Source organism: Hemicordylus capensis, chromosome 6, assembly GCF_027244095.1.
Source record: "Hemicordylus capensis ecotype Gifberg chromosome 6, rHemCap1.1.pri, whole genome shotgun sequence".
NCBI classification, from domain to species: domain Eukaryota; kingdom Metazoa; phylum Chordata; class Lepidosauria; order Squamata; family Cordylidae; genus Hemicordylus; species Hemicordylus capensis.
In genome coordinates, this window is record NC_069662.1 from 157,508,367 (window position 1) to 157,532,822 (window position 24,456).

General features: G+C 48.8%; 1 protein-coding gene and 1 non-coding gene across 8 annotated transcripts in view; one reads left to right on the plus strand and one right to left on the minus strand.

Moving 5' to 3' along the window:
* The window catches only part of DPP6 (dipeptidyl peptidase like 6), a 735,952-nt gene that overhangs the window by 316,264 nt on the left and 395,232 nt on the right, over positions 1–24,456 (minus strand). Inside the window, exon 1 of one of the 7 annotated variants that reach the window (XM_053261857.1) lies at positions 10,803–11,281. The exons of the other annotated variants lie outside the window; for them this stretch is intronic. Coding sequence (XP_053117832.1) covers positions 10,803–10,859 — 57 coding nt within the window. The 5' untranslated portion in view covers positions 10,860–11,281. Of the gene's footprint in view, positions 1–10,802; positions 11,282–24,456 lie in introns of those variants that run through there. 7 annotated transcript variants of the gene reach the window in all.
* On the plus strand, positions 4,333–4,407 carry TRNAA-GGC (transfer RNA alanine (anticodon GGC)). The gene has a single exon. It is a non-coding gene; the product is annotated as a tRNA-Ala (tRNA).

A 24,456-nucleotide genomic window follows, 5' to 3' on the forward strand; every position in this document is an offset into this window, starting at 1 on the left:
CGTCTGGCAAGCAACGAAGTGTCTTTGAGGGGCTTAGTAGAGTATTTAGCAATGTGATCTTCCAGAGTAGAGCTGACATTAGAACATTGTTACCAAAAAAATAATCTCCTGAGTAACAGATTAGATAATGCTAATGGAATGCGACACCCAAGGTTCTTGGGGATTTTGCTCTTACACATTGTAAAAAAGAAGCCTAGTCTCAATGTATGAAGGGCCTCCCTAGGGAGAAATGGGCACTTCTGAGATCCTTCCAACCCTTACAGTACCTGTGTATGTTCTGAACCAGCAATTTGCCAACATACATTGAGGCTATTCCCACGATCACTGGAAAGTGGACTAAGGGAGCTTAGCCCACTTTCCAGGGATCGTGGGAACCACCGGGCTTGCAGGTGAGCCCAGGGCTCCCAAGGCGGCTAGCCTGCCTAAGTAGCCCTCCCCTAAATGTGGTTAACGAAATGAGCACTCTATTAACTTCGTTTGGTTGCTCGTATGTCAGCGCGGTGTGAGGCAACACATGAGTAGACCGCCAACCAGCAGCCTCCCGGGCTCGGGGGTCTCTCCAGAAGGCCCCGCGCACTCATGCAGGGCTTCCTGGAACTTCCAGGGAATGCATGGCCTCCAATCCCCTCAGCCCCCACCGGCTCCATGATGGAGCCGGCAGCCATGTGGGCGGCCGATCCAGCCACCCAGCTACAACTGGCTGCTCATCTGTGCATCATCCCCGCAGACCACACTGAGGTGCTTCACAACAATTGTGAAGGGCCTCATTCTCTACAAGTCAAACAGAGAACAGATATGGGAAGCAGAAGGGTAGGAGTGCTGCATTGCCTTAGGGCTATGGACCAAAAATTTTGCACACAGTCTTAGGTGTCATGCAGCACACTTTTAAAAAGTCACTTCTAGGGCTGTGCATAAAAGAGAGTTTTGATCTGGAAGTTACTCCAGAGATTCAGAGTGGGAGGGTGATTCATTTGCTGCTCTAGCTGTAGACTGCACTTCGATTTGCACTTGGATTTGGAGGTGGTGCTTCAAGGTATAAGAAGAAATTGCTAAAATGTTATTTAGTCTATCACAATTTGCTAAAACCTATAATTTCTTCACTTCTTTGTAGAATTGGATGCAAATTCTTGGGATAGTAGCCCGTTCTGAGGGCATGAAGGCTGCCACATTTCAGATAAATGGGTGTACACTTTAAAATTTGGTCTTTGTTTTCCTATTTTTCTTCTAAATAAAAACCCTCTGAATGCCAAACTTGGTTTGAATTGAAGTGACATGCTTTGGGCAGCTTTGCATCAATTTGACCTAATTCAGATGGCTGTTGTTTTATGTTATGACACATGGGCTAAACTCCCGTGTCCTGCTATATGGTCTTTGGAAAGCCGAACCTGTATATAGCGCAGAAGTGATAAACATGGGGGAGACAGGTTTCCTGGGCTGAAAAGAGGGCTACTCCTAACATTCAGGTTCAAAGCAAAGCAAATTTGCCCAAAGCTTCCCAATCCACAGCTTTGAACATTTCTGCAAGACTCCTGGTGGACTGGATTTACCCTAAATCAGAGCATAACTGGGAGTTGGGAAAAATCACATGGAATATTCTGACAGAAATATCTATGTATCCAGACTGAGGCAGGGGTATATAATTCCACAGAGTAGCCAATATATGACTATTATTTTCACCCAACTTCACACACACAGTAGGATCTCCAGGTGAGCTACCTGTCTTTCTTAGGTCATAGTGATATCTGGGGAAGCTTGTTAAAATACTGTTTCCTAAATTTGCAGGACAATGTGCTGTTTTATCATAAGTAATTTCTACTGTGCCCAGTGGAGTTTACTCCCTAGTAAGTATGTTTTGAGTTGCATCCTTAGTGGGGTTTTGCAATGGCAAAGTCAAAGAGCCCTTGCAGAGTAAAATGTCAGCAAAACTCACAGGGCTTGAGCCCAGAAACAAACTTTAAGGTCTTGCAATGCTCTATTAAAAAAGAGGAAAGCATTATAAGACCCCACACTCTTTTCCAGCTTTGATTAAAAGTGGAGACTGAGCATAATTTTAGGCTCTCCAACCTAGCCAGCCCCTCACTTGCCACAACCCCTCTTTAAACCCACACCAACTGGCAACATTGTCAGCAGAGCAGTGGTAGAACCAGCCCTTCACTTGGAATGAAGAAGGAGGGAGGCTGGTTTCCTTCTCCTCTCTGGCTGGCATTTGGTACACTACGCAGGCCTTGGTGGCCCTTGGGGAATATATTTCATCCAAGAGGTCTTAGCAGAGCAAGAGCCCTCAGGAAAGCCATATTTAACTAGAGCTCCCAGCACCGGGAGGGAGGGAGGGAGAGTGAGAGCGAGCTCTCCATCCATGGCTAGAGTGGTCCATGACTCCCTTGGAATCATCCAGTGGAGGATGAAGTGGACAGTTCTGGTGATCCGATGGGGGTGGGAAGAAACTATGATCCAGCCCCTGGGGAACTATGATCCATGCCACTGGGATGCTCTGTGCCAGGAGAAACTGAGCCAGCACCCACCACCATGACCCAAGGATACAGGCCTGCTTCATCCTTGACTCAAAGGGGTCGCCTGTCTTAGCAGAGGCACACCAGTGTCACCAGAGGCAGCACTGAAGAAAATCGGGCACGGCTCCTTTAAGAAACAGAACCTTTTCTAGGCAAGCGGGGGGGTGGTGGTGGTGGTGGTGGTGGAGCAAATTCACTCTGCCTGGCAGCAACTATAAAAACTGGCCGGGTGGCAAGAACCCACTGGAGCTACATGACTTCTGTGAAGCAGCAGCAGCAAACTTTATTACAGCCACAGACCAGAGAAACAGAAGCAGAGAGGTCATGATGGAAGAGCAATTAGCCAGGGCCTGAGCCCAGCTCCTGTATGGAGCACAGCTTGGTCCTTATGGCAATTCTTCAGTACCAGAGTCTGTCCAATCCATTTTTTTTTTGAGAATTATATTTCAGGTGGCCCATTGTGTGCCCCTCCAGTGCAGTTCTCCATCAGGAAGCAAGCAGCACCCAGCTCAGCAGCGCTGGCCAAGGTTCTGACTCTCGCCCTCGGAGCTGTCCAGGGTCTGCAGTGCTCCTGGATCCCTGCCTTAGTGGAGAACCGGCTCAGCCTGGAACAGGATGACAAGCCAAACGATTAAAAAATAACATGACATTTTCTGAGCTGATCCACTGCAATCCTAGGTGAAGTCACCCATGTCCAGAAAAAAGAGTGTGCAGGTTTTATACCACGAAAGGTCATTTTTCAGTTTTTCACCACATATTTTTTTGCATTTTTGCTAAACATGCCTTAAGTTCTACTTTGTTTTGCTTTTCCTCCCACTCCCTGCTTTCTGAATGTCAATAGCTCTGGAAGGTTATTCATTTTTCTCCTCCATAAGGATATTAAAACAGAGCCAAATGAAGGATGTGGGTTTGGCAAAGAATCTTGGTCTTCACACGCAGGGACTCACCTCTGGAGGAGGACAGCTGTGAACTCCAGCCAAGATTCAATCGGAGCCCTGAGACCAAAGGCTTCCGGGAGGGGAGATGTTGACTTAGCAATCTTCCTGGGTGACTTCACTCACCTGCTTCTAAACAGGCCTGTCATGTGCCATGAGATTCAGCAAAATCAAATGGAGAAGTCCTTATATTCACACTGCAGGAAGGTCACATTTTGAATGTCCCCCCTCCCCTGCAAAAGGACCTTTTATGCACAAAAAGCTAGCAGAATGCTCGACTTCTACAGGCAAAGACTTTTTGCATTAGGGGAGGATCCAAAAATACAATCTTCCAGCTGAATTAGGACACTGCCACATGGTTTACAGCCTCTGCAGTTTCTCAGGTCCAAGTATGAGGAGGTCAGTTATTGCAAATCATGGGATGTCCGTGCCTTCTATTGGCTTTTAAGCTTACAGCCCTGCTACAGCCTTCAGTTTTCTTCTGACCACAAAGGCAAGATATGTCCTCTGTTAAAAAGAGCAGCACCTGAGATCCTAAAATCTTGACCAAACTGGGAAGAAAGGAGATGGGAAGCTCTTTGTCACCTGTTATTTAATGAGCCAGGTAGGGGGAAACGTTGCTAGACTGCTACTAAGACTTCCATACTGTTTCAGTCAGTAAAGGGGGGCATATATAGGCTAGGCCTATAAGACAGTGATCTTATAGGCCTAGCCCCACTGCAGAAGCAATCCTAGCTTCTGGACTGTGATGGCACAACATTTCATTTTAAGATGCCAATAAAATATCTGATGGGCACTTGCAAATCAGTGTTCTCTGCCCTCCTGCAAGGATGTATCATTTCTGTTTGCTTCAGGAGGAACGTACCTTTGGCATTGTCCCATTTGGGGATGGGTCTGTAGCTCAGTGGCAGAGCATCTGCTTGGCATGCAGAAGGTCCCAGGTTCAATCCCTGGCAGCATCTCCAGATAGGGCTGGGAGAGACTCCTGCTCTCGGAGGGCTGCTACCAGTCAATGCAGACAACACTGGGCTAGATGGATCATCATGGTCTGACTCAGTATAAGGTAGTTTCCCTGCCAAGGTGCGTAATAATTTTGGGGAAACAATTTCCATTGGGACCACAGGGCAAGAGGAAAGGCTCGAACTCCCACTTTCTGCCTGCAACCTTCCCAAACCTGCTAAGCCTCTGCCCAACCCCATGCTTGCTACTTTAAGGGGGGGGGTAGGGAATCCAAGCATGCAGAGTCAAGCTATGTGTTTAACATAATGTTCTAATATAACATAAAGAAAAGCCTGGTGATGACTCAGAGGACTGAACTGTACATTATGTTAAATGTTAGTCTGGGCCTTTGGATTACCACCACTGTTCTTTTTCAAAGCAAGCCCACAGGATTTTGCCTTTCAGATGGTTTTGTTTTTGTCATGTTAAAGAGGCTTAGTAGAAAGAAGGGGGCTATGAAATAAGGGAACCATGAAGGATGCAGCAGAAAGCAGGTACGGAACATTTAACGTTGACTGCTTGCGGGTTGTGGGTTCTATAGACCACACTGCCAGTCATTGTAACAAAACACCCTGTGTAGTGCTCTGGCGATGGGGCCACTCTGGGAAGAGCACCTGCCTGCTTGCATGCAGAAGGTTGCAAGTTCCCTCCCTGGCAGCATCTCCAAGATAGGGCTGGGAGAGACTCCTGCCTTGGGGAAGCTGCTGCCGGTCAGGGTAGACAACAGTGAGCTAGATCAGGGCTGCTCAACTTCGGCCCACCTGCAGATGTTGGCCTACAACTCCCATAATCCCTGGCTATAGGCCACTGTGGCTGGGGATTATGGGAGTTGTAGTCCAAAAAGCTGGGGGGCCTAAGTTGAGCAGGCAAGAGTCTGCCTTGGTATAAGGCAGTTTCCCCTATCCCTGTTGACACCGTTCATAGATATTTTTTTCCTGGGCAGAGACTCTATGCCTTTTAAAAGCTGCATGTCAGGAAGAAATAAAATAACAAGCCTTCCACATAATTTTATCTCCATGCACCTGCTTGGGGGTGAGGGGAGTTGCTGTCCAACAACTTTGGACATGAGAAACCCCTGCTGTAGTAAGTTGGTTGGTTGGTTGGTTGGTTGATTCAGTGTATTACGATCATAGATCAATATACAGTTCAGATCCAGATATAAGGGTCCTTAAAAGTGACTATCGATACAAATGTATGTATGTATACACATAAAATATACAATTAAGAACTATTACATAAAATTAATATAAAATGGAATAAGATAACAACATCATCAACAACAAAAACAATTAAGATCCTGTATTAAACATCTCCAACACACCATGTGCAGATCTTAATCGCAGCTGTACAGAATTTGGCCACCAGATGCGAGACATCAGTATATGTATCGGAGAGAAAAAAGTGTATATAAGACTCATCAGAGTTAACTGGATATCTAAAAACAAGAGTAGCAATAAATCTAAGACGCAAGTTAGGATAAAAAGTGCAATACATAGGAACATAGGAAGCTGCCATATACTGAGTCAGACCATCGGTCTATCTAGCTCAGTATTGTCTACACAGACTGGCAGTGGCTTTTCCAAGGTTGCAGGCAGGAATCTCTCTCAGCCATATCTTGGAGATGTCAGGGAGGGAACTTGGAACCTTCTACTCTTCCCAGAGCAGCTCCATCCCCTGAGGGGAATATTTTACAGTGTTCACACTTCTAATCTCCCTTTCATATGCAACCAAGGTGGACCCTGCTTAGTTAAGGGGACATTTCATGCTTTCAACTACAAGACCAGCTCTCCTCCATACAAAAGCACATGGCTGACGGTTTCAACATCGCCATTCGCACCAGGATACAACAAGGGGCCCTTCCTAACCTACCCTCTAATACCACAGAGGGCAACACATCCATCCAGTCCTGTCTCAGGGCTCTTCTGTGAGTTGGATATGTCAGACTATACAGGCAGTTGGCTGGTTTTTGCAAGGGCTTAACCGCTCCACACCACCTGTAGCATGATGCCCGGCCTAAACCTACCTGGTGTTCCAAACTGATAATGCACTGCTTAACGATCACCCTGGCATTATCACAGCCCAGGGGGAGCAGAAATTCTATTGACAGCCCATATAATTTTAACTTTTCAGTGATCACGTGTGTCCAATCAGAGGGGTATTCATCCTTAAATATTAAGGGAGCTAAGCCAGAAGGAAAACAAGATCAATTTCAGCCAGAAGCTGAAAACATAAACCCAAGCTTAACAAACCAGCTTCCAGATCGCAGCCTGACATTTGACACACAGCAGGGGGTTGAAAAAATAGCCCCGAGAAATTTGGACTGGATCCTTTCAAGTGGACGGAACTGTATTGAGTTGGAAGCTGGTGCAATGGAAACTTGCCAGCCTTGAAGTTCCTCATCAGGTTTGGAGACTGACACTTCCCTCCATTTCGAACACGGAAGCCACGAGCTGCTATTTGAGAATCCCAAGTCCCCCTAGTTCCACAGTGGTGGGACATCCCACATATGATGCAGCCTTATACTGAGACAGCCTAGTGGTCCATTGTCAGCTTTGACTGGAGCAGCTCTCCAGGCATCAAGCAGAGGCCTTTCCCAGCGAGAGTCTTTTTACCTACAGATCCTAGAGATTGAACTTGTGGGGACCCCTTCTACCCACAAAGTACGTTTTCTGCCGCAGACTCTGATCCTCCCCAGTCTTTGTGTTTTGTTCTGTATATCCAAACACATGGGGGGGGGGATATTGGACTTGGGGAGAAATGACACTTTGGTCACAGATTTGCTGGGGAGTGTTGGGCAAGTCTGTCTGACACAGTCTCACTTGTTTCCCTCTAAAATGGGAATAAAATAGTGACCAAAAAACCCTTTGTGCCATTTGTATGCTATATAAGATATTAATTCTGTGAGTCTTTGGAACTTGGAGTAGGAAAGGTCATCTGCCAAAACTCACCTTGAAGCAGAAAACGCTACATCCAGTGCAACCTTGGCCCGTTATGCAATGCTATCGGCCATGCTATGCTGGATTACTACTATGTACATGCTTAACCCACATACATTGCGGTAGTCCAACTGACTTCATTGGGATGACTCCAGTCTAAGAGAGAGAACGAGCTGTGACCACCCATGAGACCTGCTGGGGTTCTTAATGTTCTGCCTCAGCTAACCATCAGAAGGCTGCAGTCTGGCAGATGTTTAAAGATGTTTAAACTATTAAACATGTTTAATTAACAAGTGCTCTGAGTCATCTGGAGCTGAATTTCTTTACATCCCAGTGCACAAACTCATTTTTGAAGTATCGAGATAAATCAATGTTGTTGTTTTTTAAATGCAAAAGCATTTGGAGAAATAAACACACAAACACACACACACACACACACACACACACACCCCTCACAGGACCCCACACCACACCCCCTTTTGCACTGTAGAAAGTGTAATTATATTCAGCTAACTGGAATGCCGCTAGGTCTCCAGGTAATGTGATCATGAAGAATGCAAAGCAAAAAGGCTCACAATGTTCCCTGGCAGTAACAGCTGCTTCTAAAGTTGACACAATCCTCAATGCACCCAAAGTCGCACTATTGCCTTCCATTACATAGCAGGTAAATTCTTCACAACCAAGAGAAGAACATCTTAATTCCAATACCAAACCTCACCCCCAGCTGAATAATTCCACATTTTTCACACACCAAACTATTTGATATATTCAAAGCAGACTAAGAAAGAAAGACCAACTCCTACAGGGCCAGCTGGCATCATTCATTTTTAACTGAAAATGTTTTGCTTATTTGGAAGAAACCAACCAGTTGTGTAGGAAAGGAAGGGACTTTTCAGCCATTGGTAAGGTTGATGTTTTATACTTATGTGTGCTTGGCAGAACTGTTTCACATTGACAATACGGCTGAGACAGGAGAAGCTATATCAGTACTGTTATGTGGAACAGATGGGGACAATTGTTCCTCAGTTGCTTATGAAACTGTTTTCTTTTAAGATGCCCAACAGTATCTCTTGCCTAGTGTGGGAATGAGGAGCTGCCAGAATCTCCATCAAAAAGATGTAGGGATTTTTAAATATATTTTTAGGGAGAGTTCCTTTATGTAAGACCAATGACTTGCATAAAAGGTTTCCCTGGTGTAGTTGTGAAATCAAAACTTTTGCAAGGATTTGAGGAAAGAGGCCTACATACCATTTCAACTACCACTAAATAGGTGTGGCGGTGATACCTTATGTTCAACACTTGTACAGTCTGTGCACACAGGCAGTTTTATTCACATAGTATGGGGAACAGAGCAACAGTGGCCAACTTCCCTACATTCCAGAGGGCCTGTACTCGGCTTCACTTTTAAAATGAATGGAAGGACAGTCATTCACTCAAAAACATGCACAAGTGCACAGACATCTGGCCGCAGGCACAACATAATGTCTGAATAGGGCTTATTTCTTGTTAGCATAGGGAAACTTTTCATGGACACTGAACTTTCCAGCAAGCAAGACAGAAAGAAGGCTAAATCTCAGGGTGCATGAGAAAAGTTGACTAATGATACAAATGTGTTTTGAGTCACTTGGAGGTGGCAGCATATTCACAAAGCTGTTGGCAGTGAGGCCAAGGGCCCATTAACTAGCAGAATGTTGCAAGAATCATGCAGACCCAAGAGCCCAAGGCCTTTATTTAAGCCCATTTTCTGTTGTTTGCACCGAGATTATTGATGTTATATTCACATCAGGCAAGACTGATCTATCATACACAAGCAAACATTGTTCTAAAAGAGAGCAGAAAAGTCAAGGAAAGTTTGCATGGAAAGGCACAGTTTCTGTACTCTTACGACTGGGTTAGAATCTACTTCCTACTTCAGTAGAAAAAGCAATATTGCTTTTTTGCTTCAATCAAATGTCACCCTGAAAAGGCAGCTTTTCTATTATTTCTCATTGCACTGACTTAATGAGGAGTCAACCATCTGCCTTTCCTCCTACCTCTGAAGCATGAGCCCATACACATTACAGAGAAAGAAAGGTAAGAAAAATAATAATAGTAATAAAAGATTGCAACTCTCAGCATATTTAACCAGAAGAAAACTTTTTAAAGAGCTAATTTCCATCAGGGGATATCTTTTATAATTTGTGCCTTGCACTATGCTGGCCAGTGACTGAAGCAGCAAAGTTACAATAGCTTGAAGTGGCAATGAGCATGTAAGAATGTGGAATCTGGAGCAAATGGATTCATCTTTTATTTCCCAGTAGAGAAACTCTAAACCCAGTAAAGGAGAGCAGTGCTTATGGGAGGGAGGGAGGGGGAGGATTTTTTTCCTTTTCCTGCTGTTGTATAGGAGTATCTCTGAAATCCTTGCAACCTTTGGCTGCATCTCAGGTGTCTTAGCCAGTCTTTCCTACATGTCACCTCTTCTTATCTGTGCCTATTACTCAGGCACAATGGAGTAACTGTTGCTTGACCAGCAGGGAAACTTGTTTCAATAGCCCAGCTGAGAAATACTTATTGTTATGAACTGCACTAGAAAAGCAACCATCCATGTGGAGGTAAAATATATGGAGGTGGGGTGACTATCAGGGTGGTCTGGGTTTTTGGTTTTGAAACTGGCCTTGCTCTCTGCCTTTAACACCATCCCCCAACCTCCAGAAATTAAGCCGCTGAAGATTTCTTGGCATGGAGATAGATGGGATGAAACAGTTTCACCTGCCAAGTACCTGTGTGTCAGAGATCCCTGTATCTCTATGGAAGCAAAGCCAGAAAATAAGGTGGCAACCTTCTGATGTGCATGAAGCGAAATGCAAAAAGATTCCAGGCAGTGCTCAGGATGGATTTAAATAGGCAATAACTCCCCCATGAGAAAATCTTAACTAAACTTGGCCGGTACATGCAGCTGTCTCCCTCTCTAGCTGCACACAATTTGTTCTGCAAAAGCGAAAAGGCTAGATTGTAAATTCACAGCCACGAGGGAAAGAGATCAAATTTGGTTTTGTCATCTCAGGCACAACCGAAAGAAGAAAGTTGTTAGCACGGCTGACCTTTGTAAACAACTTGGAAATGTAGAACTGGGCTCATTCGAACAGCAAGAGCGTCACCACCCCAGTCTCACCTAGCTGTGAGCAGCACCATCCAGCAAGCTCCTAAACAAAATACTCCTCATCCCTCTAGAACACAGGACTAGAAGCATAAACAGCAAGCCCATCGCCATGCATTTCACAGTCCACGGCAGCTCACAGACCACAGCTCTGGCTGGGGGGACTCATCTAGAAATGTTAGTCACACAGTGTCGGAAATAGAAGGCAAGCAAGCAAGCTGACCGGCATACAAGGCACACACATCTCTCGTTGCTCCCCACCAAAGAAAGTCGACAGCATTACCTGTTCCTGCTGCTGGGCTTGTTTCCCTGAAGCACTTTGCTCCTTAGCCGTAGTCATGTTCACCTACTTATGCCCACTGCAGTGGCAAGCTGGATTTCACAGGTCTGCGTGTCGGTGGTTGATTCTGTGTTTGTGCATGCGTGCATGCAAGAGAGAGCGCAAGAGAGTGTGTGCCTGTGTGTGCATTGGGCAGTGCAAGTGTTTCGAGTCACCAAAGCTCAAGGAATACGGAGGAGTGCCTAGCCCATCACTTCAGCAGCAGCTGAGAGAGCAGATCCCCACACACTTTCCCCTTCCTTAATGGAAATGTAATGCCTCCAGAAGATACCACCCTTAATCTCCTTGCTCTGTCCGTCTCACTCCCCCCTCTTTCCTGCCTCTAATATTTAAATGAGGAGAATGCAAGAGGAGAAAGGAGGATGCTGAGAGGGCTTCTTCAATTAGCAGCAGCCTCCACAATCGTCAGGGAAACAATAACTGCTTGGCAACCAGGAACTGGCAACTCGGAGCTGGGAGAGCGTGCTGTGGTTCTCCTCGCTCCCCCCCCCCCGTCCCCACCCCCCCAGCCAGTCAAGGGCTGGAGTTGCGCATGCTCCAGGCAGCATCAACACAGAATGTGCAGGGGAGACAGAGCTGAGCAGCCAAGCTAATTCCCAGCACTGACAATGGGGAATCAATCAGGACAAATGCTGAGCGGACACCTCAGTGGAAGGAGCTCCCTCTTGCACTCACTCACTTAGCCCTGATTGCAAAGGACAAGGAGCTACTCTTAGGGTTCCCCCTCCAAAGGAACGGCACCCAGAAATTTCCACCACGACACTGTTTTCTGATGGAGAGCCTAGTGGTTCAAGTGGGAGTCAAGGACCGAGGAGATCCGTGCCTCAATCCGTGCGCAGCCATGAAGCTCACTGGGTGACCTTGGGCCAGTTGCTATCCTCAGCCTAACCTACCTCACAGGGTTGTTGTGAGGATATATGAGGAGGACAAGTTCCTTGGACACTGCCCTGGGAGATAGGATGGGATAAAAAATCTATTACATAAATACAAGGAATACATGATGGCAGAAATCCGGGAGATTCATAGGAAGATAAGAAGCCGCCTTATACTGAGTCAGACCACTGCTTCATCTCGCTCAGTGTTGTGTACACTGAGACAACGGTTCTCCAGGGTTGCAGGCGGGAGTCTCTCCCAGCCCTTCCTGGGAGTCTTATGCTGACAGGGAGAGAACCTGGGGCCTTCTCCACACACGGAGAAGCTCTACCACTGAGCTGCAGCCCCATTCCCTAAGTGGAATAATGTACAGCTGCCAGTGCTCACCCATCCAAATGCAAACCAGGGAAGACCTTGCTTAGCAAAGAGGATATTTCATGCTCGCTACCGTAAGAGTGGGGAAATGCTTGACTAACACGCAGAAGGTTGCTGGTTCGAATTCCCGCTGGTACGATATCGGGCAGCAGCGATATAGGAAGATGCTGAAAGGCATCATCTCAGACTGTGCGAGAGGAGGCAATGGTAAAGCCCTCCTGTATTCTACCAAAAGAAAACCACAGGGCTCTATGGGTGCCAGGAGTCGAAACCGACTTTATGGCACGCTTTACTTTACTTCCCGTAAGACTAGCTCTTTACACAGTGAGTGGTTGCACAGGAACAGAACATCTAGTCTGTTACTAGATGAGACGGTGGGGGACCAGGGGATGGAGGTGGGGGAGAGGCAGAAGGCGAGCATCCTCTACAGTTGAGGATGTGGAAACCCAGTGACGTAAGAGGTGATCTGCCATGGAGGTGGCTGGTGAGGAGGTGACCATGGGGCCCAGGCCTGGGATGGTGGGGGGGAAAGGAGGGCTGGTGTGTGGCTCTGGTGGTGGCCACCTTTAGAACACAGACTATGCCACTGTCAGGTTCAGAGGCAGGATACCTCTGAATGCCAGTTGCAGGGGAGCAAGAGCAGGGAAGGGAGCATACCTTCATCTCCTGGTTGTGGGTTCCCAGGGACATCTGGTGGGCCACTGGATGCTGGACTAGATAGGACTTCGGCCTGATCCCGGATGGCTCTTCTTATGTCCTTACTTCACCTCTAAAGCTGTTTTGCATGACCCAAACCAGGGGAGAGAATAATGCAACTGAGGCCACTTGCCATTTGAGCCTGAATACAATAGCTGTGTTCTAAAGGTGGGTGCACCTCCTCCCCTTGGCTAGAATACTGGGCTGGCAATTACAAGCAGCATAAGCAGATGCTCAGAAAAGAGATTGCAGCATTTTTAAAGTTCTGATGTGACTCATAATTATTGCACAAGCGCTGCTTATTTCTGGGATGTGTTTGCAGTCTTATTTAATTTATCATTTAGCGCAGGGAGGGGAGGGGAAGGCCTAGGCACCATGCAATGCTCCTTTCCTGTGGTAGGGTGCTAATTGAGCAAAGAAGCACCTTTTCAAGTGGAGAGTCTCTTTATTTAGCAGGGGAAGAGCAACTGGCCCTATCCAACCCCAGCACAGAACCCATCCAGTGACTGTTGCTAGTGTCTACCGTATGTTTCCTTTTAGATTGTGAGCCCTTTGGAGACAGGGATCCATCTTTCTTTCTTTCTTTCTTTCTTTCTTTCTTATTTCTCTATGTATGGAAACTTTTGATGAAAAGCGGAATATAAATAGTTGTTGTTGGCCGAGCCAATGGTGGCAATTGCCACTGGAGAGGAGACGTGAACATCTTCCACTGAGTCCTTCAAACAGCATGAGATTGTACCAGGACATTGGGATTCAGTGGTCTCTCTAATTTTTTTTCATCTCTGTGAGGAATGAGTTTTGTTCTGGGCAGCAGTATCAAGGCAGTTTGTGCGTACGTGTATTCAGAGTGGGGCCTTCCTGATTCAACCTGAGCAGGATCTAAAGTGAACTGAGCAGACATCCAAAAACTTGTGAGTGCGCACACATGCACACGCCTTAAAGGAAACAGTTTGGGATTGTGGAGACTGTACTGTAGACAGGTAGAAATCTGATATGTTTGTGCCTGAGACCTAAGAAAAACCGTGGACTGCTTTAGAAGGTTGTCATCAGTCACTCTCTGGCAGCCAGGCAGTGCAACCCCCAAACCTGTATTCTGGGATGTTTAAACTGGTGATATTCACAAGGGAAAAGTTCTGTGTTTTTTTAAAATGGTCAAGCTAGAGGGTTCCCCTCTCCAATGGCGGGGCGGGGGGCGGGGATCATGATTTGCAGTTTAAATGTCCTGTGTAGGTGATGCATGCTCTGCCCTGGGGATGCACATGCATTTTTCTAACTTCGGAATTCCTGGCCAAATGGATCCTTCATCAGGATGATTCAGGACCCAGGGAATTGTTCTGTCAATTACACAGTAATTCTAAAAAGTTCAGGTCAATAGTGGCAATCAATGAACATGGAGCAAAACAGCAGCTGCATTTTTGAGCACTTGAGTCTGAGGAATGTAGCTGGTGAAGGCACAAAATAGGCAGGTGAGATCATAAGATTGTTGCTTTTAAATTATAAGATGAAGATTTAGAAGAAGAAGTCAGGACGTCCCTTTCGGGGGCAAGAGAATTTGGCTTGAAATACACTTGCTTATTGAGAGATGGGTAAATTCACATTAGAAGCTGGATATTTTTGAACTAGCACCATCTATCTATATATTTAATCCCCGTAGACGTGCCTCAGCCTCTGTGGGGATGCGTCCCGGCAACCCAGCTGATTGGCTGGGCAGCAGAGCGGAGGGACGCACCTGATTGGCTGAGGCACGTCTGTGGTGGAGGACAGAGGCGGTGGTGGGCCTTGCCGGGCCACGGAGGCCAGGGCGGTGGTGGGCCCGGCCCGGCCTGAACGTGGAGGCCGGCGGCGGTGGACCCGGCCCGAACGCGGAGGCCGGCGGCCCGGCCCGAACACGGAGGCCGGTGGTGGCCCGGCCAGAGACTGGGGCGGGGGGGAGAGAGGTTGCCGGAGGCGGGCCCGGCCCGAATACGGAGGCTGGCAGTGGTGGGCCTGGATGCCAGGCGGCGGCGGGCCTGGCTGCGGCGGCGGCATTCGGCCGGGCCGGAGACTTGTGCGGGGGGAGAGAGGCAGCGGATCCAGCCCGGCGAGGAGTCCAGGCGAGGAGGCGGCAGCGGCCTGGCCGGAGACTGGGGTGGGGGGGAGAGAGGTTGCCAGCCCCAAAAAACGCACAGATGCTCTGTGCGGGGGTCGGCTTGTATATATATAATTCTCCTGGGTGTGCCTTGGAATGTGCGTCCCAGCGCCCAGCTGATTGGCTGGGCAGCGGACGCGCCTGATTGGCTGAGGCGTACCCAGGAGGATTGGTTGCTGCAGCGGCGGGCCTGGCCACGGAGGCCAGAGGTGGCAGCGGGCCTGGCCCAGGAGGCGGAAAAGAAAGTGTGTGTGTGGGGCAGAAGTGGCGGTGGGGAGAGAGGCGGCTGGGCCCGGAAGCGGAGACTGGGGCAGAAGGGGCGGGGAAGAGGTAACCGCCAGCCCCAAAGAGCGCACAGATGCTCTGTGCAGGGTCGGCTAGTAATTGATAATTACTTTCCAAACCCAACAAATGATGCCTCTTCTGATACTATCTAAAGTGGCACTGGTCAGAAGTGTAATAGCACCCCATGACTGACTCTTGTTTGGTTTATCATCCGTTAGGCCTGTTACCAGCATATTACTCTCAAACCAGTCCAAGGTCATGTAAACAATGTGGAGACTAAAGCATGCTACATCTGCTGTGCCGAGGGTGCTTTAAATCACTGCACATGGTAGCTGTCTCCAGAGCTCAAGCAATTTTATCCATGCAACAGCAGGAGAAAAGTCACCCAATCCATGTGGGGAGCACAGTACGTGAACAGCTTGTCATATGGAGACAGCTCAGCCTCCATGGGATGGCCATAATGTGTGCCCCAAAGACCTCTGGTTCCTTGTGTGATGTCACCTGTCCGGCTGTAGGCTGGGGATGCCACGGTTGAATGTGCCCCTTTTGTACAGAACTCCTTACAAAACGAGTATTCTTGGAGGAAGGCTAGGGCAGGGTCCTTATTTATTTCAGACTCATTTTGGAGTTGCATGGCGGGATTTTTAACTGTCTGAAGTGACATAGCCCAGGTTCAGATGCATCATAAAAAGCAGCTGATTGTTAACTTGGCTCTTAATATCCAAAGAGCAAAACATAGGAAGCTGCCCTATACTGAGTCAGACCCTTGGTCCATCTTAGCTCAATATTATCTACACTGACTGGCAGTGGCTCTCCAGGGTTACAGGTAGGAGTCTCTCCAAGCCCTATCTGAGTGAACCTGGGACCTTCTGCAGGCAAGCATGCATTGACTCTTCTACTGAGGTATGGTCATAGGAACATAGGGAGGTGCCATATACTGAGTCAGACCATTGGTCTATCTAGCTCAGTATTGTCTTCACAGACTAGCAGCGGCTTCTCCAAGGTTGCAGGTAGGAATCTCTCTTAGCCCTACCTTGGGGATGCCAGAGAGGGAACTTGAAACCTTCTGCTCTTCCCAGAGCAGCTCCACCTCCTAAGGGGAACATGTTACAGTGCTCACATGTGGTCTCCCATTCAAATGCAACCAGGGTGGACCCTGCTTAGCTAGGGGGACAAGTCATGAATGCTACCACACAAGACCAGCTCTCCTCTCCAGGTCCCATCCCCTAAGGGGAATATCTTACAATGCTCACATGTAGCCTCCCATCCAAATGCAAACCAAGGCAGATCCTGCTTAGCAAAGGGGGCAACTCGTGCTCGTTGCCACAAGACCAGCTCTCTTCCCCATTTCTTCAACACAGACTTCTGACAGGGTGAAACTATATCCTACCCAACAAGAAATCAAACATATATGACAAAAAAAATGATAAACTTCTCTGAAATTTTTTTATTTTAATGTAAACCACCCTGAGCCACTTTTGGAAGGGTGGTGTAAAATCAAATCAAACCAATCAATGATAAAAGACTATGTTGCCACTCGCACGCCTTCATCAAAATGTAGGGTTATGAGCCCAGACAGGCTCATTCGCTGCCATCTGGCCTGAGTCAGCAGCACTGTGGTGTGTGCAGGCTCCTTAAGTGACAGATGAGGGATGAACAAGGGGTTTGTGGTCAGTTATTCAAGCCTCCATTCTTTTGCCAGCAGTTATGTTGCCACTCTACAACCTAGAATTCCACCTGCACCAAATGCAGCAACTCATCTCCCTGCAATTCATACCTGATGCAACAAGTCATTGGTGAGGAATTAAGGCACCACATTAGATCGACTGAGCTCCTGATGCTGACCGAGACAGAGATTGGCCCATCCCCTTTTCCCCTCCACGAACGAAGCTCTGAAGAGCTTGCCTGTCACAGAGTTTCCTTCCTTGCTATGTCCAGGAAGGGCCGCCTTTGGACATCACACCAAGCCAGAGGCAAACTCACCTCTGGTTCACCCCGAGAAATCCGAATGATCGGAAGCATGGTGACCAGACCAAACTGCAGTTCCAATTCTGCCCCCCATCCTGGGAATGAACCCTCAGTATGTTGTGAGTTTGACTCATCCAACTGATGGTTCATTCCCTCTTCTGTCATGTTCAGATTTGGAATGAACTCCAAACCAGAGATAAGGGAAGAAGCTCCTCCCATGGGCTGCCAGCCCATTGGCTGGTACGGGCTGTCCTTCCAGGGTTGGCGGAAGCCTGCACAGCTAGTCCTATCCCCTTTGCTGGGTCGTAGACTTCAGATTGTGATCATCTGGGAGTATGTGAGGGGGGATGGAGGTAAACCGTAGGTCTGTTGCTGTTGTGTCTGAAGGGGGCCATTATTGTATAGCTGATTCCCTCCTAAACTCAAAGCAATCTTATGTTTGTTTAAAGGTAAAGGCAAAGTGTGCCGTCAAATCGATTTCGACTCCTGGCGCCCACAGAGCCCTGGTAGAATACAGGAGAAGTTTACCATTGCCTCCTCCCATGCAGTATAAGATGATGCCTTTCAGCATTGTCCTATTTCGCTGCTGCCCAATATAGTACCAGCGGGGATTCGAACCGGCAACCTTCTGCTTGTTAGTCAAGCATTTCCCCATGCGCCATTAGGTGGCTTTATGTTTGTTTAACTAAGCTTTATTCAGAAACGGCTCAATTTTTCTCCTCCTTTCCCATCCCTTTTCTTTCCTGGCTCCATCCCACATACTCTCTACAGGATCTCCACAGGGACAAACTTCTAATTAACCACACATAAAAGATTGCTAGATAGAATACAAGGGACAGCTTCACATTAACATTCACCATACCAAAAGATGATGGGTTTTGACAAGCATGGTCCTTCCCACCAAGCACAGAAAGGCATGTGCAAAGCCGCTAACGGGCTTAAAGGAACATACCACCACCGTTAGTTATGGGACTAATTTTTGATGGTCTGTCTGTTGCTTTAGGTATGTTACCAGAAATAAGCACTTCATTTATGTCCTCAAGTCATGTATTTATGTGAATCAACCAGCCAATTTGTTGCATGCAGACTTCTACTGTAAACAGCAGTTTTATATACTGACATGCAGGTTATGACACATGGTACTCCTGATCTAAGAAACATTTCAATCTAAGAAGCATTAGCAGATCCAGGTTACCAAGGAGTGGTATTAATAGCTTTTATGGTATGAGTGTAAGGAATACCTGGACGGAGAATGATTAAAGTGGGATGAAAACAGACATGCAAGAGATGAAAAGAATCTCCAGTGTGCATTGCTACCACCTTGGTGGAGACAGCTGCAGTGCATGACGCACACTCAACAATAACTGGGAAATCCATCTCTCTAACACATTTCAGAGTAAGTATTTGTTTAATGTGGTATGAAAGAGGATCTTCTCATAGGGAGGCTGGCAGCAAAGAGAGAACATGGGCTCTTTGTTCCCTCTTCAGTGGGAGGGATGCCGTGTATGTTCCGTCAACGGAATCTTGTAGCATTCATGTTCTAGGATGGTATCTGGAACACTTTACTTTATCCACTTTCTCACCACTCTGAAAATGTGTTCTAGTACACTTGAAGGCAGTTTGGAATAATGCCAAAGATCTTGTGGCCGACACACTTTCCACTGTATCGATTCCACTGCTAGGTCTGTTGAAAAACAATAGGACTGAAGAAATCTGTTTTATACCAAGTCAGACCAGGGTTCCAATCTAGTTCAGTACTGTCTACATGAGCAGTGGCTCTCCAAGGTTTCAGGCAGGAGTCTCTCCCAGCCCTATCTAGAGATGCCAGGGAGTGAGCCGTGTAGATGTTCTTCCACCAAGCGATGGTCCCATGACCTAAGGCAGGGGTTCCCAACCTGTGCTACTCCACATGTTACTAATCTACAATTCCCATCATCCACAGCCACAATATGTTGTAGCTGGGAAAGATGGGAGTTGTAGTTCAGCAACATCCAGAGTGCCACAGGCTGGGAACCCCTGGCCCAGGGGGAATACCTTACACACAGTGCTCACATAGCAGGGCTATTCTGACGATCAGCAAAAATCGGGCTAGCCTCCGCTAGCCTGATTTTTGCCAATCGTCAGAACCACCAGGCTTGGCTGCGAGCCTGGTGGTTCTGGAGCGGGTAACCCGCTCAAGAACCCCTGCCCCAAAACCAGGTTTGCGGAGCAAGCGCTCCAGCAAACCTGGTTTTTAGAATTGTGAGTAGCCGCGCTGTGGCTTTGCGCTGCACCTACTCACAAATAGACCCCCAGAGGGGAGGCAAAAAGCCACCTCCCAGCTCCAAGGGTCTCCCCAGTATGCCCTGTGCACTCGCGCAGGGCATACTGTGGCTTCCAGGGGGCCATGTGGCCCCCGAGCTCCCCAGCCCCTGCCGGCTCCATCTTGGAGCCAGCAATCGTGTGGGCGGCCGATCCGGCTGCCCAGGGCTCCCTCCCTGCTTGTGAGCATTAGAGCAGCCACCACAATCAACACAGCTGCTCCTTCTCCCGGACTCACTTCTGGAAATGGTGGTGGGATGGGGGGGGCATTTAACCCAGTGGTGGTTGCGCAGACGATCGCCGACCAAGCTTAAGCAAACCAAAGGAGGCTGTTCTCACAATGGGGGGAAACTGGGCTAAAGGAGCCCAGCCCAGTTTTTCCCCATTGTGAAAACCACCAGCTTGCAAGCCAGCCCTGTGGTTTTCAAGAGGTGAGCCCGCTCAAGTAACCCTCCCCTTAAACGGGGTTAGCGGAGCGAGTGCTCCACTAACCCCATTTTGGCGATCGTGAGTTGCCTCGGTGCAGCTCTGCGCCATGGCAACTTGTGAGGAGACCCCGCCGGGAGGCTAAAACAAGCCTCCCAGTCTCGGGGGTCTCCCCAGGATGCCCCGCACACTTGCATGGGGAATCCTGGGACTTCCAGGGGCCAGGCGCCCCCCGATCCCCACAGCCCATACCGGCTCCATGACAAAGCCAGTAGTTGTGTGGGCGGCCAATCCAGTTGCCCCGGGATGGCTCTCTGCTCATGTGTGGGAAGAGCGGGCTAAGCCTGCTCTCCCCGTCAAACCCTCCCAGGCTCTACACCGCTGGTGTGTAGAGCCTCAAGGTTTGCTAAACATCAGCTAAACACTGGGTTAAAAAGAGGGGCTTGCAGCGGGGGCAGCTCCAGGAGTGACCTCACTCCAGGAACTTCACATGCGCAGCCTAACCCAGGCTGGGCTGCTCTTAGCTTGGGTTAGGCTGCGCATGTGAATACCCTTCCTGTGTACACATTACATTCAATGTGCAGATGAGTGTTAGGTCTGCAGGTTTGTGAGATTTTGCACCTCTATTGCATGTAGAGTATCCCATTGTTAGTCTCTGTCTGAACCATTCCTTAGATTATGTAATCTGCGAGGTCTTTCACACAATCAAAAACTGTTCTACAGGTACCTGGGTTTGGGAGCTGTGTGTGTTCCCAGTTTTTGGTTCTGTGGAAGCAAAGTAAGAGGATAACCTGGGTTGAAGTGACTGCAAAAGCTACCCAGGTTTTCCTCTTACCTTGCTTCCACACAACTGAAAATTCTGGGAGCCCACACAGCTCCCAAACCTGGATAGTACACAGTAAAGCTATTCACACAACCGATGCAGTGGGTAGGCAGGCAGGGGAAAGGCTGTGCAAAATATACCTCCCCCCCTCCCGGACAAGCATCCCACGTTGGTGGGAAGCATGCACTGCACTCCCACATGATCCACGCTGCTGCATGCAGCACGGATCCCCAGAGGCCGGCCTCCACGTATCCCACAATGCACTAGTTATCGCTTACGGTGCAAATGGGGATTCCCCCATCATACAGGCACTCTAGGTGCCTGTCTCTGTGTCTCTGCATGCAGTCTGAGACACACAATCCCAACAGCCAGGTTAAGGGTGTATGTGCACTCTTAGCCCTGGCTAAAAGCTGGGCTTAAAGGGAAGGTGAGACTCGGTCCCATGCTCTCCACACAAGCAGCCGAACCCAGGCTGGGCTGCCTTAGAGTCTAGGCTGCTCATGAGAACAGCCTCAGTTTGGGATTATGTGAATTACCTCACTGCATACCTAATATTGAAGCTTCAGCACACAAAAACAACTGACACCGTACTAAGAAAATGGGCATTTTGCTTCCTAAATCGGAAAGTACCGATGTCTTAATAATCTGTGTTCTACAGTAAAAAGTAGTTTCATGCAGCAAATTCATTTCTACCGGCCACAAAGTGACTGGTGCAGTCACTTCATGGAATGACCCACACAGGGGACTAAGGAAGGAGAGGTTGAGGTCATTCACACAAGTGAAAACTAAGTTCATTCACACAACCAAAAACTGTGTCCTGCCCAGGTTTGGAGGCTGTGTGGGCTTCAAATATTCAGTGGTGTGGAAGCAAGGTAAGAGGAAAATGAAAGTGATTGAGGCTATCTTCATGACCGCCGAAAACCAGGCTAGGGAAGCCCAGCCTGGTTTTTGGAGGCCCGCTAACCCTGTTTGATTGATTGTGACTAGCGGAGTGAGTGCTCTGCTAACCGTTTGATTGATTGTGGACCGGGTCTCACGATCAGTGAGACCCGGTTTCTCCTGGTGAGCAGGAAGAGCGGGCTAAGCCCGCTCTCCCCACTCACGAGTGGTCAGGGAGCCCTGGGCGGCCGGACTGGCCACCCACACGATGGCTGGCCCCGAGATGGAGCCGGCAGGGCGTGGGGGGAGCGGAGGCTGTACGGCCCCCGCAAGCCCCAGTATGCCCTGCGCAACTGCGCAGGGCATACTGGGGAGACCCCCAAGCTGGGAGGCTGCTTTTAAGCCTCCCAGCCGGGGGTCTACTCATGAGTAGGTGCTGCACGAAGGTGCGGCGTGGCTACTTACGATCGTAAAAAGCAGGTTTGCTGGAGCGCTCGCTCCACAAACCTGCCTTTTACCAGGAGTTCTTGAGCGGATTACCCGCTCAAGAACCACTGGGCTTGGCTGCGAGCCCAGTGGTTCTTACAGTCACCAAAAATCGGGCTAGCCTCTGCTAGCCCAATTTTTGCTGATCGTGAGAAGCGCCCCTGTGAGTCACAATGGCACCTCCACACCACAGAAACTCACAAGGAACCTCCCGACAGGGAGGCTGCAGGCCTCGGGGGTCCCCCCAGAATGCCCCATGCCCTCGTGCAGGGTATCCTGGGAATTCGAGGGGGGCCCTGATCCCCATGGAGCTGGTAATAGTGTGGGTGGCTGATTCGGCTGCCCAGGGCTTGCCGAATGATCATCTGGGAGAGAGCGGGTCAAGCCCTCTCTCCCCGCAAAACCCCTGGCTCTCCACACTACTCGTGTGGAGAGCCTCATTGTGTGGACGTAAGGTAGGTGGAAAGCCTGGGTAGCTTTTCCTCCTATCTTGCTTCCACTCAATGGGGCTATTCTCACAAGCAGCAAAATCGGGCTTGGAGAGCCTAGCCTGATTTTCGCTGCTCATGTAAACCACCGGGCTCGCAGGCGTTCCCGGTGGCTTACAAGCGGCTAGCCCGCTTTTGTAGCCCTCACCTAATCCCGAGTTTGCAGACTGAGTGCTCTGCAAACCCAGGCTTCCCAATCATGAGTAGCTGCAGTGTGGCTCCGCACAGTGGCTACTCATGATTAGACCCCCGGAGAGGAGGCGAAAAGCCGCCTCCCAGCTCCGGGGGTCTCTCCAGTATGCCCTGCGCACTTGTGCAGGGCATACTGGAGCTTCCGGGGGCGCACGGCCCCCAAGCTCCCCAGCCCCCGCTGGCTCTGTCATGGAGCCAGCAATCATGTGGGTGGCCAATCAAGCCGTGCAGGGCTCCCTCTCTGATCGTGAGCGGGGAGAGCGGGCTTAGCCCACTCTCCCCGTTCTGCTGCAGAAACCGGGTCTCACTGATCGCGAGACCCGTCTCAATCCGTTCTACCCAGATTTTCCTTCTACCTTGCTTCCACACAACCTAAAATTGGGATTACACACAGCTCCTAAATCCTGGTAGAACACAGTTTTAATTGTGTATGACTTCATGGTGTTATAAACAAGTCTAAGGATTTAACTAAACTTTACATAGAAATGTGTACAACAAAACCCTGAGGGATGGCTGCTTCTGACAGGGAAATACAACTTCAGAGGAGGCATCTTGGGCTGATAAGCAGTGGGAGAGAAGGGGATACCAAGCGATTCTGGACATTTGTTTGCAAAAATAAACCTGCGTCTGGAACCTCTTGGGTGGGAAAGCAACCCGGGAGTTTTTCACACAGCAGGCTTTTCCATGAGTTTACTGCAAGGCTCTACTGTAGGTTCGAAGTTGCCCCCCAAACCCGACACAAAAATGAATTTCTTTACCCTGGATATAAATTGGGCTACACTCTAACGCACAATGAAAAACCTGAATCATGTGTGAAGTGCTCCTTGATAGCTCACAGGGACATTGGGATAAATCTGGCCAATACGTGAACACACACCCTCCATTCTGGAGGAGATGCGATCTAAAAGCCTTGTGTCAAAAACAGCCTGGAGGAGTTTGCAGCAGAAATACAGCAGGGAGGAGGATGAAGGATCCGCTCTCTGTCACTTCTCTTCTCTAAATTAGGGGTGTGCACAAACCCGGAAAACCCAGTTTGGTTTGTGTTGAATTGAACTTGAACTTGAACTGAACTGGGTCCGGTCCATTCTTGTGCACACTAGAGCCAGGCCTAGTCCAGCTTGAATCCGAACTGGTTCAGGCCTGGCTTGAGGAGGGAGGTTTTTTTAATGATGGCAAGCCTCGGGGCCTCAGGAGGTGCTGCTGCAGCCATGAGGGTGTCTCTCTGGAGGTCCCCCCTCTCCTCACCAGCCTCATTCTGGTCTCAAATGGGCCTTTGGCCTGTTTTGGGCCTCTCTGCACTGATGGCAACCATTTTGGAGGCTGCCAGACATGTGCAACGGTCATTTGTGTGGCCAGGCCACCCAGCCATGCAAATGGCCAGTGTGCATGCATGGCGACCTCTAAAATGGCTGCCGCCAGTGCAGAGAGGCCCAAAATGATTTGAAACAGCCCATTTGAAACTGGGGGGAGGTTGTCAGGGGAGGGGGAACCACCAGAGACCCCCCTGCAGCCCCACAATGGCGGTAAGTCCACCATTGTTTTCTTTAAAAACAACAACAACACAATACTGGCCCTGGTACAGCCTGGGGTGTTCGGCTCGAGACTGGACCGAGCCGGTTCAAGTGCAAGCTGGCTCACACATCACTACTCTAAATATCATGCATACATCCTGAATTT